We start from the raw sequence: 15,813 nt of genomic DNA, 5'->3' as shown, positions 1-15,813 counted from the left end.
CTCCTTCCTCATCTGTGAAATGGGTTTCCTGGCTGGTGCCTGTCTCCTGGAATTGGGGTGGGGTTAAATGAGCTGCTTTGCACAAAATACTTTGCAAGGTGCCTGACAGAGAGGAGACCCTCAGGGAGTGTTAGCTGTTACTGTTAGTTGCTATTTCCTGGTGCTTAGCAAAGCACCTGTGGCCTAAATGGAAGTTAGTGTTATGAAGGGAATAATGGAAGATGCAATTGTGAGGCCTGTTGCTCTGGGAGGCCCCTGCCCTGATCTGCCACACTCCGAGGGCTGCAAGGTAGGCTAGGGGTACAGGGTATCTACAGGAAGCCAAGGACTGCCTGCAGGCCCAGCAAATGAGACATTTTCCAAATGTGTGTATGAGTGCTGCTGTGGTGAATAAAAATAGGGTCATTGAAAAGCATGAGTGTCCTCCCCGCCTTTTGGTCACTGGTAATACACGTAGGACAGTGCACGGTTCTGGGAAACGTTTGGATGTTGAAAAGCGATCTCCCTGCTTGAAAAGGTCGTGGGCTGCTGGCGGGCCCTCCCCTGGCGCTGCGTGTTCCTTCTGCAGTGCTTGAGCATTTCCCAGCGGGGAGCGAGTGGCTGCTGCGGGATGTGATGGCGAAATCTATCTCATGTCTGAGGTGTCACTTGACGTGTGAGGAATTGATTAGGCGCTATCTCTTGGCCCAGCCACGGCAGCATCAGATGAGGTTCAATTCATCACACCACTTCCGATTCCCGGCCTCTGCTGCCAGCGAACACACAAGTCACCCTGGCTGCTAATGAATTTTAGACAGCAGCGCTTTTCATTTCCACATCTTGCTACTGAGTTGCAGGCTCCTCGCATCGCCAGGGAGACAGCAACCACAGGCTGCGATGCGGAGGCGCCTTTGTTTGGTCCTGGAGTGGGGGTTTACTTTGTCTTGCAAGCCCTGGGACTGCTTTTGGGTCTAATAAAAAAACCTCTCTCTGCTGAGGCTTTGGGCTCTTTCAGAAGGAGAGGAACATTCCAGAGGAATGAGCTCACCTCTCATTCTCCACAAGAGTCACTTACCATCTAAATTATTAAAAATATATAAAAGCAGGGGCTGGGGGTGCGACTTAGTGGCAAAGTGCTTGCATGAAGCCCTGGGTTCCATCCCCGGTGAGGGGGTGGGGAGGCCAGGGGGAACACAGGAATGATGAGCAAGAAGGCTTCAGTGTGACACTCTAGATCACACTGGACCTTTCCAACACGCATGGAGGCTGCAGCTCATGGAGCGGTTTCTCAGCTGAGCCACCAGTTTCTTGCATCTGCACCCAGGCCCAACCTCACCTCCAGCTGCTCTACCAGCTGCATCTCCAGTGTCATGAGCACGTTGAATAGCTCAGTGATATCCTCACTGCACTCCATTATCTTCTTCTCAATGTTGAGCAGATCAGATTCTTCTCGGATGCTATTTAAATTCTGGAAACAAAAGCCTGTGCTTTAGGAATCAACAGTTAAGCATAATTAGTTGATGGCAAGTGGCAATTTGGTTTTGCCTAAAGTTCAAGTCTCACTTCTGTCATTTGCCAGTTCTGGGAGCTTGTGACGTTAGCATATTATTTTGAGTGAAAGGTGCTTTAGAAACCTGGCATGGTGGCACACACCTATAATCCCAGCTACTTGGAAGTCTGAGGCAGGAAAATTGCAAGTTCAAGGCCAGCATGGGCAACTGAGTGAGATCCTGTCCCAAAGTAAAAAATTTAAAAAGGGCCGGGGTATAACTCAGTAGTAGAGCACCGCTGAATCCTGGATCCAACCCAGTGCTGGGGATAGGTGCTTGAAAAATAGTAGATGCAAGAAGGGAATGCTGACCCTTCTTCCCTAAAAGCAGGAGATTAAAATCCCACAAGAATGGTGCCCTTCCTGTACCAGAAGAAGGGAAGACATTCTTATCACTAAAGATGGGGAGTAAAGGCCAAGGGAAATCCATGCCATTGAACCTTGTTAAACTATCCCTTGTCTGCTTAGTTGCTTCTCTACCATAGCCTAGCCTAACCCTTTTATCTTGTCATGTATATATACACACACACACATTTTTTTTTGGTACTGGGGATCGAACCCAGGGCCTTGCGCATGTAAGGCAAGCACTCTACCAACTGAGCTATATCCCCAGCCCAATCTTGTCATATTTTCACAATTTTTTCCCATTTAGTATAGTCATATGCTATATAATGACATTTTGGTCAATGATGTGTCACATACATGACAGTGGTCCCATAGATTATGAGGGAGCTGAAAAATTCCTATCACTCAGTGACGTCATAGCAGTCTTAATTTCACAATAATGAAATCACCAAGTGACTTTTCTCAGAATAGACCCCACTATTAAGTGATATGTGACTATGTATTAACCCTATAGCCCTAAATGCTGCTTTGGAGCTTTTCTTGGAGTGCTCCCATGTACCAGTGAATTACTAAATAAAATTTGTAGGCTGAGAATTTAGCTCAAGAGTAGACCACTTGCCTAGCATGCATAAGGTTCTGGGTTCCAGCACTGCAAAAAAAAGTATGCTTTTCCTCCTTAATCTGTTGTAAGTCAATTTCATTCTTGGTTCTAGTTGAACACACTAACAGGCTAAGTGTGAAATTGTACCTGCCCTTTAGGGTCAGGTGAGCCTGAATTTGAGTCCTGGATCACTTATTAGCAAGAGAGAGCTACTTTTGTTCTCTAAGCTTTAGTTTCCTCCCTGTTAGTGGAAAGAAGAATCTGAACTTCACAAAGTCCCAGGAAACAGAGGCTTTATACATGAGGCACCTGAAAACAAGTGGGGGTTTGATTTACAGAGGCTCTGATAAAATGACTATAATAGATGAGAGTCAGGAAAGACACTGGGAAAAAAGTGTCTTAGTCCATTTTGTATATCTGTAGCAAAATACCTGATGCTGGATAAGGTATAAAGAAAAGAGGTTTAGGGTTGGGAATTAGCTCAGTGGTGAGTGCTTGCCTATCATGCATGAAGCCCTGGGTTGAGTCCCAACATTGCCAAAAAAAAAAAAATGTCTTTTAGTTCACAGTTTTAGAGGCTGAAAGTGCAAGATTGGGTGACCCTATCTATTCGACCTCTCATGAGGCCTTTTGGCTGCATGACATCATGGTGGATAGCATTACATAGCATGAGTGCATGCAAGACTGGCAAGTGACAAAAGTGCAGAAGAGGTCACAAGGAAAAGCAGGTGCAAGAGAATGAGCTGGAAAGCAGAGCTTGCTTTATAATGACCTGCCTCTCAAGGTACCTACTCCATCCCATGTGAGTGAGAAAAGCATTAATCCCTCCTATTGAACTAATCAGTTCTTAAAGACACCACCTCCCAACACCATGCCTCAATATGAACTGCAGCACCGACAGACTACATTCAAACCAGAGCAGAAAGACAGTTCCAGTCTTTGAGGGAATCAGTGGGACCCACATAGAATCCCAGGGAGCAAATGGAAGCCAGTGGTAAAATGCTGAACCATTTGGAATGAGACTGTGCTTAGGAGCTGGAGAGCAGCCCTGGGGCCAGCACAGCCCCTGAACACCAGCTGCGCACCACCAAAGGGTCTGGGGACACGAACAATGTCAGTTTGTTTTTGTCAATACTTGGTATTAGTCATGATGAAGGATGAAGTAAATGGGGTAAAGGGGTGTGATTCAGTGGGATGCAGGACACTGATGATAGCTTCCCATCTGGAGAGAAGCCAGGCTCCATCCCTGCCTCATTTGCATTAAGACAAATTCCCAATGGAGTGAAGATGGAAATGTGAAAAGTAAAACCAAAAAAAGCACTAGAAGAAAACATGGGAGATTTTTAATAAAAAATCTCAGAGTGGAGAAGTTCTCTCCAGGTACAACCTGAAAAAAGATTGATAAATTCTACTACATTAAAAAAAAAATTCATGGGCCAGGGTACAGCTCAGTAGGAGCTGCTCATACCCACTTAAGAGAAATAAGCAGGGTGCACCAGGTTGACAAAGCTTGTGGTATTGGCTGTCAGCCTTGGAAGGAACAGGCTCTGTGGTGCATTTGGGCAGAAACCACTAAAAGACCCAATGCATAGTTGCATTTTTAGGATTTCATTCTAAAGGTCAGATTTGCACCAATTTATTCATAGCAACACTGTTTCAAAGAGCAAAATGTTGGGGAAAAATTAATTGTCCATTATCAATTATCAAGCTGGCTAATTCCAGCTCATTTAGGCGTTGAGATATCTTATACCCATTTAGAAAATGAGGCAAATTATTCAGTCCTAGTAGACTCTCTGAAATGGATAGTCTAGCAAAGTGCATAACAGTGCATGCTATGTTTTCATGTCACACCACACACACACACACACACAGGAGACTGGACCCTCTGGTGGATAATTTCCATTTTCTGCCATGTGCACGTATCACCTTTTCAAAAGTGAATCTGATGACACAAGGACCTGCCTGGTCATTATTTCATGCTGACTTTGCTTACACGAGGGCTTTCTCTCTGTCTTGATGGATTCTCATTGCAGTTCTTGTTATTTTATTCTATTTTATTTGTGGTACTGGGAATTGAAACCAGGAGTGTTCAATACTAATCTACATCCCCAGTCCTTTTTATTTATTTTAAATTTTGAGACAGGGTCTTGCTAAATTGCTGAGGCTGGCCATAAACTTGTAATCCTCCTGCCTCAGCCTCCTGAGTAGCTGGAATTATAGGTGTGCACCATTGTGCCCAGCTCCCCCTACATTTCTGTGAGGGATTATCTCCATTTCACAATTAAGATATGTATGCTAGTAGCTGGTCAATGATATTTCTCTGGGTCACCAGTGAGGGGTCTATATGAGCCCCAAGCCTTAACTGATTGCACTGTGACCTCAAGATGTACTCTGCTGGGTGCTATGTATGATGAGGAAGCTGGAGAAGAGCAGGACAAAGCTATAGGAGGGGACCTATGAGGGGAGGGGAAGCTGAGGCCCTCAGGGACCATGGGATCTTGGGAACTTCCAAGTCAGTGACCTCAATTTGGGTTGAGCATTGGAAGCATGTGGGGAGTTCTGGAAAAGCCCAGTGCTGGGCCAAATACCTAACTGGGTGCACCTGGGCGCAGCTATCAGCTTGTTTCCAGGCCCTGTGAGCTCTGATGTGCAGACTGGATGAGAATCACTGCTCTTGACTCTAAGAAGAGCACTCAGGGGGCTAGGGTTGTGGCTCAGCGGTAGAGTGCTCTCCTAGCACGTGCGAGGCCCTGGATTCGATTCTCAGCACCACATATAAATAAATAAATAAACAAATAAAATATAGGCATTGTAATCCAACTAAATTTAAAAAAAAATTATATATATATATATATATATATATATATATATATATATTTTTTTTTTTTTTTTCAGCTTAGTTGGCCTTTGAGGAGCCAGACAGTGAGGGGCATATTCTGAGTCAGGCTCGGCTGGGCCCATGGGCCCATGTCTTGCTTCTCCAAAGAGACTAATTGTTAAGAGGGTCAGGAACCCCTGGTTTTAGGAAGAGCTACTAGTTGATGTCCCAAACCTAGTGGCTATAGGGACCCGGTAGGAAATGTTAGTGGTACACACCTATAATATCAACCACTTTGGAGGCTGAGGCTGAGGCAGGAGGATCATAAATTCAAGGTTTGGGATTATAGCTCAGTGGTAGAGTGCCCCTGGGTTCAATTCCCAGTATCACGGAGGGAGGGAGGAGGGAGGGAGGGAGGAGGTAGAGAGGGAGGGAGAAAGGAGGTAGGGAGGGAGGAGGGAGGGAGGAGGGAGGGAGGAGGGAAGGAAGGAGAAGGTAGAGAGGGCGGAGGGAGGGAGGAGGGAGGGAGGGAGAGAAAGAAAGAGAGAAATGTCAGAAGCAGCTGAATGGAGGGAGGGAGGAGGGAGGGATGGAGGGAGGGGGAGGGAGGAGGGAGGGAGGGAGAGAAAGAGAGAGAAATGTCAGAAGCAGCTGAATGACTAGGGGAACTGAAGCATGACCTGGCCAGTCCAAAGAGGACAACCCTGATGGTAACTGCCTCCAAAGAAGCTGGCAGCTATGATTTTCCTGGCAAGTCTTCACATTTCCAATGTCAGGATGCTTAAAATGGTTTGCAACCTCTTCAGGCCAAATAAAACACATATGTGAGCCAAATGTGTCCCCCTGCTGGCAGTTTTGAATTTCTGGTTGAATGCAGTGACACCCCCCTCCTTAGAACGTAAAAAGAAGGGTCTTGAGAATTCACTCAGAACACGAGGCCCCATATGAGAGGCTTATGAGGTAAGAAGCGGGTTGGGGTAGCCGAGGGTTGGGAAGCATATGGGAGTCAGTTGCCACCTCCATTGTATCTGAACTGGCATTATTGGGGGACTTTGTTCTACTTTAAACTAAGTTCTCAGCCAGGAGTGACTTTATGGGCTCCTTGAAACCTCTGAAGTTGTAGGTAAACCTGCAGTTTTTCAAGGAGAGAGGTCCATAGCATTCCTTAGAGTCGCATGGAGATCTGTGACTTAGAAGAAGTTAATAATACTGTCTTTAAAAATGATGCTGTCTGGGACTGGGGTTGTGGCTCAGCAGTACAGTGCTTGCCCAGCACGTGCAAGGCCCTGGGTTTGATCCTCAGTACCACATAAAAATAAATAAAGGTATTGTGTCCAACTACAACAAAAAAATAAATATTTAAAAAAAATGATGCTGTCTGTGCTGGGCACTCAGTGTGCTTGTAGTTCCAGCCGCTCAAGAGGCAGGAAAAGGATGGTTTGATCCCAGGCGTTCAAGGGCAGCACAGCAACACACCATCTCAAATAATGACAATAACAATAATTTGAAAAATCGATTGCCATCAAGTACAAATCATGGTCTCTGCTTGGCTCTGCTTGGGCAAGGTCCTAAACATCAGGGCTGCTTCTTTGCTGATCCTCTGGGTGGGACAATTTTTCTCTACCATGCCTGGCCAACTCTTTCTTTGTCCCATTAACCCCCAGCCTTCCCTAGGTTCTTCAGCCTGAGTTAAGGGGCATCCAGGGAATCCCCAAGGCTCCCTGCCTGCCCTCTGGGAGAACACTGACCACTTGGTTCACTCAGGGGAGAGGGCCTGGGACCTAGTCTGCACATATTAGCAGGTAACATCTCACCAAGGACAGGAACCACATACATCATGGCTGAGCATCACAGGACCAGGCACAGGTGGGGCTTAGCACAGTTCTGCTAAATGAATGAATGACCCGAAGACTGTCATAGTCATCATAGTAGTGGTACAAATAATCATTATAAAACTAATGATGAGATGGTGGGAGTGGGGATGACCTACTGCTCTGTTGTCAAGCAGCAGGGAGCTAAGGCTGGTGGTAAGGGGGTGAGGCTGGACCTTGACTCTGCCACTTAGCTGCAATATGATCCCCAGCACATGTAAGAGTGAACATGACCTTAGAGGCTGTCAGAGTGCACAGGAGTTGCAGACTGTCTACAGCAGGAGGGGCTTGAGGCACTCAGAGCAGGAGGTTGGGGAGGACCTACCATGAAGTGCTTCTCCTCGAACTTGGCAATCTTGAGTCTGCCCTCCTCCTGGTTTTCTTGGATGGCCTCCTGGATGCACTCATTGAAGGTGTCCAGCTCTATTTTCCGCTTCTCCTGCTGTTTCAGACCATACTCAAAAATGTTCACGCAGATGATGACAAATTTGTCTTTATATGTGAGTGGCTGTTAAGGAAGCTCGAGATAGTCTTGGAAGCAGGCATGACAAAGGTGTTGGCCCCTCTCAGCACAGAGCATAGACTGCGCTGAACACTGTGCTCAGGACTCAAACCCAAGGCTGCATGTGACCCCTTTGACAGATGAAGAAAATGAGGGCCCAGGGAGCCAGGATTGGAGGTCTGGAGCATAAGATGGTAGTTGGGGCATCTCTACTATCAACTGGAGGAATTCAACAAAGGGGCTAAAAGGTCCCAGAAGAGATTCCTGAGGGCCAGGTGGGGCCAACCCTAACTGGGAAATAGGCAGTGTGTGCCTTTGTTTCTGGTGTGTTATCCAGAAGAGCACTTTTGGTGAGGACCTAAATGCTCCTGAGGGAGGATCATGTGGTCAAAGCATCCCATCCAGGTTCAGGGACCACACTGGTATGTCAATTCACCCTTCTCGGTCTCACAGTCCTCATCTACAGCTAAGGGCACAATAGGACCTGCCACATGGAGTCCTTGGGAGGAATCCTTGAGGTCAGGCAGTTGAAGCCCACAGGATCTTGGGTGATCTGTGGGGATGGAAACTGATATTTGGGAGATATTTGCCCAGTCACATAGCCACACAGAGCTACAACCAAGAGGTAAACCCAGGTCACCTGGGGTGGAGTGGGGTAGGGGTAGCAGGGGCCCCCTCTGTCTGGCTCTTCCCTGACCCACGTCATTCTTTTCAGAATATCTGGATTTGAATGAATTCATATCCAATACAAAAATTGTCAAAATTCAAAATAGAGCCACATGTGTCAAACCCTGGCCAAACCACAAAGCGAGGGCTCTCGTGCACAATTTCCCTTGTAACAGGAACTATCACAAGAACAAGTTCGCTGCAAAAGGACATCTAGTCATTTAACAAGGACAGGTAACTTCCAGGCACAGTGGTGCTTGCTTGTAATCCCAGCAACTGGGGAGGCTGAGGAAGGAGGATTGCAAGTTTGAGGCCAGCCTCAGCAACTTAGCAAAGCCCTTGGCAATTTAGCAAGACAAGACTATGTCTCAAAATAAAACTAAAAAATTAAAAAAGGTCACAGGTGTGACTCGGTGGCTAAGTGCCCCTGGGTTCAATTCACAGTACCAAAAAAAAAAAAAAAAAAAACAATCCAAAGCAAAACAGACTGCTATGACTTTCAGACAAGTTTTAGCCAGTAACTGCTGGCACCAATGAATGTTCACAACTTAATAGCTTTTCTCTTTTCCAGTAAAACTTTAGCCTTTCCTTTGTTCTCCAGATGTACCCCTGACCACTCTGGTCTGCACATGTTCCAAACCACAGTTTGGAAACTGTTATTTCCAAATAACTGTAATTTTATTGGAGATTCATCTCTATATTTTCCTGGATGTTCATATCAGTGATGACGGCTCCATAGACTTATCTGGGACTTTTCATCTCAATGCCTGTCAGATCTAAGAATGCTTCAAGTCTACCCTAAGTCCCCCAGTTTAGGGAATAAGCCCATGGTTTGATCTTCATGGTCACATACTGACCACACCCTCTGGACTCCAGTTGACTGGGGGAAGAAGGCAGGTTCTCAGGCCCCACAGACAACAGTTCAAATCATGGCTTCTAATGGAGTGACCTTGGACAAGCCACTTCCCTCTCCAAGTGTAGCTTCCCTGACTGTAAAATGGGGTTAGCAATGGCAACCATGTAGTGGAATGCATGAAGACATTTAAAATACCAGGTCCAGATGCACAGCAGGACAACCAGGCTGCATCTCCCTCAGGCAGCTCAGCTGACCTGGCCCCTTGGGTACACTGTGTTAAGGGGCAATTTTACTTCTCAAGGTCTCATAGGGAAACTGAGGCCCCAAATAGAAGATACTTGCCCCAACCAGGCTGGTGGCATATGGACTGGGCTCACATCAGAGGAAGCAGCTGGGAACTGGGAAGGATATGCCACTAGGAGATCTCCCACACCAGGCAGGTAGGACAGCTTGTTGCCCTCCACATCCTCTGCATACATGCTGTCGAAAAGGTAGGAGTCATCCAGGCGCTCAATGAATGCCATCTGTGGGCAGAAACACCTGGGCGTGGTAACAGGGAGTGAGCCCCTCCCCCCCAGCTCCTTTCAAAGGCACAGCAAGGGCCCCCTGGGTAGGGGCTTATGCTAGGCACTGGGACTGGAAGACACATCATGGAGGTAGGGATGCTGCCCTTGGGCTGCATCTTCCTCCTCAGAAGGCTGAGGGAAGGACATGTGGAGAGGCAGAGGATACATCCAGGGGGTGGGCAGACCAAGTTGCAGAGGGGACATCAGGTCCTGTAGATGAAGCAAGATTTACATGATTTCGAGTTCAAAACTGGGGATCCCTGGGGATCTTGGTTCAGTGTGATTGGTGGGCTCTCAAGGCATCTCTGAGCTAGGCCAAGGTTGAGCCGCCCTCTCCAGTGGTACCTTGTGTTCCTCCAGCTTCATCCGCCGGGCTTGCTCTTCCTCCTGCTTGATCTGCATCTGGTTTTCCTGGTGTGTCATCTCATCAATGCTGTACTGGTGCTTCATCTCCGCCATCTTTTTCTGATCAGGGAATGAGAAGTAGCATTGTTACCCAGAAGAGACTTTCATCTGAGCCACAATGACCTCTGCCATCCTGAGGCCTCCCAAGCATAGGAACCCTTGGGTGGGTTGCTTTCGTGAAGGTGGGAAAGTTTTGAGGTCTTGTGGATGAGAATGATTTGTCATTTCCTTATGACCCTTCCCAGATCCTGAGTCTAAGGGGAATCAGGGAACTGGGAATTCACAGAGCTGGGAGGCACTCTAAGGGCCATGTGCTCATCCCTTGTCAGCCTGAACTGCTCCTGGCATGCTCTAGAGAGCACCAGAGGCTGTCCTCCTGCCGAGTCCTACAGTGCCAAGAGTCTAGAGCTTGGGGTGAGCTGTAGCTGGCCCCAGATCTGACAGAATCATGAACAGGAGATTCAGATGCCCCTGGTTTGTGGAACTCTGCTTTCATGATCTTTTGCTTACTATTTATCTGGATGGTTCTAGACAGGTCCCTGAACTGTGGAAGGAGCCTTGGTTTGTTCAAGGTGCAATGGGGACAAGCAGGGAATTTCTGATGACTCAGGAGAAGATACCTGGGAAGGATCTTTGACCTTACAGTGTTAGTCTGTCCTGTATTTGTTTGTTTGTTTAAATATTTTTTTAGTTGTTGATAGACCTTTATTTTTATTTATTTTTATGCGGTGCTAAGAATCAAACTCGGTGCCTCACATGTGCCAGGCAAGTGCATTACCGCTGAGCCCCAGCCCCAGTCCCTGTCCTGTGTTTTTATAATAGGCAAAACATACCCAAGTGGGTCTTGGGCCTATTCCAAGCTTTTGAACCCATGCTGCATTTCACATTATTGTCTAAATGAGAAAAATAAGACTTAAGAGTCTTAGAATTCAAAATCCTAAATCTTGTACTGTTATAGGACAAAAGAAAACAAGCCCATTGGTTGGCTACATATCACAGTGGTAGAGTGCTTGCCTAACTGTTCCATGCCCAGTAAAACATACACACTCACACACACACACACACACACACACACACACACACACTCACACATTCACACACTCACAAAGGAGAGAGAGCCAACCCGTGGTCTGTGGAGGAACAGCTTTCTGATCCCATGTCATCTCCGCGAGCATCCAAAGAAAGTTCTGGTAAGTGGAGAACATTGCTCTTAGAAGACAGCTTATCCCCTGGGGACTGGACTTTGCCTAATGACCAGATTGCAGAGGGTCAGGGTTGAGAAAGGTCCAGCCCTCCTCCCTACTTTGGATGGCCTTTTCTGGGTGTCCCCGGAATCACCTCAGTATCCCCAAACACAGGTTCCTTTCTTCCAGAAAATGCATCAGTTTTTGGTGAGAAGGAGAAGGCAGGTCAACAACCTTTGATCTCCCAGGCACCCAGCATGGAGGGACTTCCTGGTTCTGCCACTCAACAAAATACCCGTAAACAGACCACACTTCACAGAGTATAAGGAGACCCACAAATGGCAGTGAGGTGGATAGGGGCTGTAGTGGACAGAGGAGAGACCCTCCCTAGTAGGGCTAGTCCAGCATAGGGACTTCAGGCCAGGCTGTGCTGCCTGATCAACAGGGGCCAACTCCCAGCTTGACCACCGCTGGCCATGAGACCCCGGGCAGGTCACCCCACGTGTGTGTCAGCAGCTGATGGAAGCTGGGGAGCAGAGCAGGCCCCCCTCACAGTTTTTATGAAAACAACAAGAAAAAATGCCAAGTGCTTGGCATGCAAAGGCTGGACAACAGTCGGTGATTAGCACTGCTCTGGGAGTCCACACAGACCTGAGGTGACCCTGGCAGATGTAATCGCCAAGCCAGGCATGGTGATACACGCCTGAATTCCAGCAGCTCTGGAGGCTGAGACAGGATGATGTTGAGTTCAAAGCCAGCCTCAGCAATGGTGAGGCACTAAGCAACTCAGTGAGACCTTGTCTCTAAATAAAATAAAAAAATAGGGCTGGGGTTGTGGCTCAGCGGTAGAGTGCTCGCCTCGCACGTGCAAGACCCTGGGTTCGATCCTTAGCACCACATAAAAAAAAATAAGTGAAATAAAGGTATTGTGTCCAACTACAACTAAAAAATAAATTAAAAAAAAATAGGACTGGGGGCTGGGGTTGTGGCTCAGTGGTAGATCACTTGCCTAGCACGTGCAAGGCCCTGGGTTTGATCCTTGGCACCACATAAAAATAAATAAATAGCATAAAGATATTATGTCCAACTACAACTAAAAAATAAATATATATAAAAAAATATAGGTCTGGGGATGTGGCTCAGTGGTTGAGTGCCCTGAGTTCAATCCCTGGTACCCCCCAAATATATATATATATAATTGCAAACCCTCCCCTGAAAAACGGACAAGGGCTGTCAGGTGGCCTTGGGGCAATGTATGGAGAAAGCCCAGTTGCCAGGACACATGGGAAACAGCACCCAGGAGTGTTTTGCTGGAATTGCTCTGACAGAGATAGGTAAGGAGGCTTAGCAAGAGGGCACTGCCTCTTCTCTTCCTAGGTGTGGACAGGGGAAGACACCCTTCACTGCCCTGTGAAATTTGGGCTCCTGAAGACTTGTCTCACAGAGCTGGGAGACAGAAAGGGAGAGACTTGCCGCATGGTCATCAATGCGCCGGAAGTCCAGGTACACAAGATCAGGAAGGTAGGCATAGATGAACATTTTGTAATCCTCTGCCTCGGCAATAGGGTTCCCAGACAGGTTGAGTGTCCGCAGGCACTTGAACTTCCGCAGGTAAATGAGGTGGGGAAAAAAGACACCCATCCCCCTTTGAGCCGCCAGAGAGCTGAAAGCGTATCTGGTAGCATCTCTCCTTGGTGCTCTTTTAGGGTGTGCAGCCTGGCATAGCACCTCTCTGCATGGACAGGCAAGGAGGGGCTGGGGCTTCTAGGTTAAATGTTCGGTGAGGCTTTCCAAAGTATCAGTCAACTGGGGCTCCAATCCTAGCTCTGGGACTTAGAACTAAGGCACCTAACACCTGTGAGCCTCAATTTCCTCAACTACAAAAATGGGCATAAAGATATTATATTTTATAGGTCTTGTAAAGAACTAACAAAATAAGCTGTGAAAAGCATTCTTAAGAGTGCCTGACACCTACTCAATAAAGGGCAGTTATAGTTGGGTGTGGTGGGCATGCCTGTAATCCTATCAGCTTGGGAGGCTGAGGCAGGAGGACTGCAAGTTCAAAGCCGGCCTCAGCAATTTAGCGAGACCCTGTCTCAAAATAAAATATTTTTTTAAAAGGGCTGGAAACGTGGCTCAGTGGTTAAGCATCCCTGGGTTGAATCCCTGGTACCCCCCTCCCCCCAAAAAAAGAGGCAGTTATAGTTAATACTATTAGTGATCACTCAGAATAGTGTGACTTTTTTGACTGCTAAGTCTTGTGAAAGGTCCAAATCTGTTAAATTAAATGCAATGGTTAGCCTCACAAGCACTGGATAACAAACAATGAGTGGAACATCTCCATTTCCTATACCCTAGTTTGAGTAAAATGGGGGAAAAGTCAGATGATACTTTATGAGATAGCATCATCTGAACATCTAGATGCTGTGCTATGCAAAACATAGAAAAGAAAGCAGTCAACTGTGTTTCTCTGAATTTCCTTCAGTCATTTATTTGTTCTTTTATTTAATAAACAAGATTAAGCACTTAGCAAGCCTCTGGCAGGTACCATAGTAGCTCTGCAGAACAGGAATAAGGCCCATGGGTCCTTGGCCCCAATAGCAATTACAATTTATGTGTGGGTGAAAATATTTTTTTAAAAATACAATCATTAAGGTTTGGGGCAAATGCTATAAGGACTATAAAGATGGCACAATGAGAGAAAATAACAGTGAGAGGGCTTTTTCAGTCAGGGAGCTCAGAGGTCTCTCTGGGGAGATGACATTTAAGCTGAGACCAAGGAAAGCACCTTCCCAGAAGCCAAAGCAGTATAAGCAAAGGCCCTGAGGCAGCAGAGAACTTGGCAGTACCAGGAACTAAGCAGAGGCCAGGGTGGCTACAGAATGTTGGGAAGGGGCTAGAGGAAAGGATGTGAGATAAGACTGGCAATAAGATCAGAGCCTGGTTCATGTAAGACCACAGGCTGTGAGCAATGAGATTTTGTTGAGGATAATGAAGTCATTGATGTTTTAAATGCGTATATGGGAAGATAGGATCTGATTTAATGTTTTTTGTTTGTTTTTCAGTACTAGGGATGAAACCCAGGGCTTTGCACGTGGTAGGCAAGTGCTCTACCACTGAGCTGCATCTCCAGCCCCCTTTATATTTCATTCTGAGACAGGGTCTCACTAAGCTGCCCAGCCTGGCTTTGAACTTGGAATCCTCCCACCTCTGCTTCCTGAGTAGCTAGGATTAGAGGTATACACACTTGGCCCTGGCTCTGGAATTTTTAAGAGATCTCCCAAATGAGATTCCATTTTTCATGTTTTAGATTAGCAAAGAGAAAAGTGTGATAATAAAATGTGTTGTAGATGGTGAGAGGGAACAGGTCACACCATCATTGCTGGTGGGTCTGTAAATGATTCCACTTCTGTGGAGGGCAATTTGGCAAAGATTCATCCAAATTTAAAATGCATGGTCCCTCTGACCCAGCAATTCCCCTCTAGGAGTTTATCTTACAGATGAACTGATCCAGGTGTAAAGCAACTCTGCTCAAGGACATTCCCTACCTAAGGGCTTTCAGTACAGTACACATGTATTGGCACCAGGTTGAAAACAACCTTGACATTCACATTTAGGGGACTGGAAAAATACATCACATCATGTCTGAGCAATGTAATGATACGACAGAGAGAGGGAAACGATGACTCAGGAGAAGAGGGGCCAATTGAAGCCAGGTATGTGAAGGGCAGTTGGACGGACATGACAATCATGCACAACGCTTAAGCACAAGATGCCTGGAGAGACTGGTGCAATTCAGAAGTAGGTGTGGCCCCAGAAGGAGAAGCAAGGACCAAAGCCAGGAGTGAGAGGCTCTTCCCTGAGTTCTGCTTAAATGTCTGTGTTTTTAATGCAATAAGCAGGTACTAAAAATAAGTACCTGCAAATACATAAATAAATGACAAAGGAGCAGATAGAACCGATAAGGGCTAAAGAGAAAGATGCTCAGGGTTAGAAGCTAATAATACCTGAGAGTTGTCAGTCAGGACTTTCTGGATCAAGTCAAAAACACCTTATTAGGTACAGAGGATCCAGGGTCCCTAAGGACCCAGGATGCAGCCAGGCCCTAGGAACTTCTGGTCTAGATACCTCAGCAGTCCCTGGCAGCTCCTCCCCATGGACCTTCTGTTTTCCTTTTTCTCTCCTGGGGACCAGCTATACCTGCCTCTTGAATATTCACAAAGGGATCTAGTACCTGGCACCCACTGGGAAAGGGTGATGGGATTTCTTCCTGACCAGGGCCTGCTGGGGCAGGATAGAATACCCTGGTCAAGGAAGGGAGTGAGGCATCCACAGAAGGGCTGGGACCTGTCCACTTCCATTCCCTCTGCACCCTTTAACAGTGTGCCTGATTCTATGAAGGGACAGGGTCTCAGGCTCTCTTATGGTTTAGATGTGAAGTGTCCCCAAAAAGCTCATATGTGAGACAATG

General features: G+C 46.8%; 1 protein-coding gene and 1 long non-coding RNA gene across 5 annotated transcripts in view; both read right to left on the bottom strand.

Annotated features, from left to right (window-relative positions):
- Positions 1–15,813, bottom strand: part of LOC124080727 (dynein regulatory complex subunit 3) — a 39,328-nt gene that overhangs the window by 10,390 nt on the left and 13,125 nt on the right. For 3 of the 4 annotated variants that reach the window (XM_058573411.1, XM_058573410.1, XM_058573413.1), the window contains exons 6-10: positions 12,816–12,964; positions 10,099–10,218; positions 9,600–9,711; positions 7,489–7,664; positions 1,316–1,447 (exon numbers count right to left, since the gene is read on the bottom strand). In XM_058573411.1, the coding sequence (XP_058429394.1) occupies positions 1,316–1,447; positions 7,489–7,664; positions 9,600–9,711; positions 10,099–10,218; positions 12,816–12,964 (689 nt within the window). The remainder of the gene's footprint in view (positions 1–1,315; positions 1,448–7,488; positions 7,665–9,599; positions 9,712–10,098; positions 10,219–12,815; positions 12,965–15,813) is intronic. The other variant, XM_058573412.1, reaches the window with a different exon arrangement.
- LOC131423497 (uncharacterized) lies at positions 11,264–12,805 on the bottom strand. The gene is made up of 2 exons (XR_009225145.1): positions 11,497–12,805; positions 11,264–11,345 (listed from the first exon to the last, which is right to left on the bottom strand). It is a non-coding gene; the product is annotated as an uncharacterized LOC131423497 (long non-coding RNA).

Source organism: Marmota monax, unplaced genomic scaffold, assembly GCF_021218885.2.
Source record: "Marmota monax isolate L192 unplaced genomic scaffold, Marmota_monax_Labrador192_F-V1.1 WCK01_AAM20220418_F8-fsc01013, whole genome shotgun sequence".
NCBI lineage: Eukaryota > Metazoa > Chordata > Mammalia > Rodentia > Sciuridae > Marmota > Marmota monax.
This window is presented reverse-complemented; position numbering and strand designations above follow the sequence as displayed.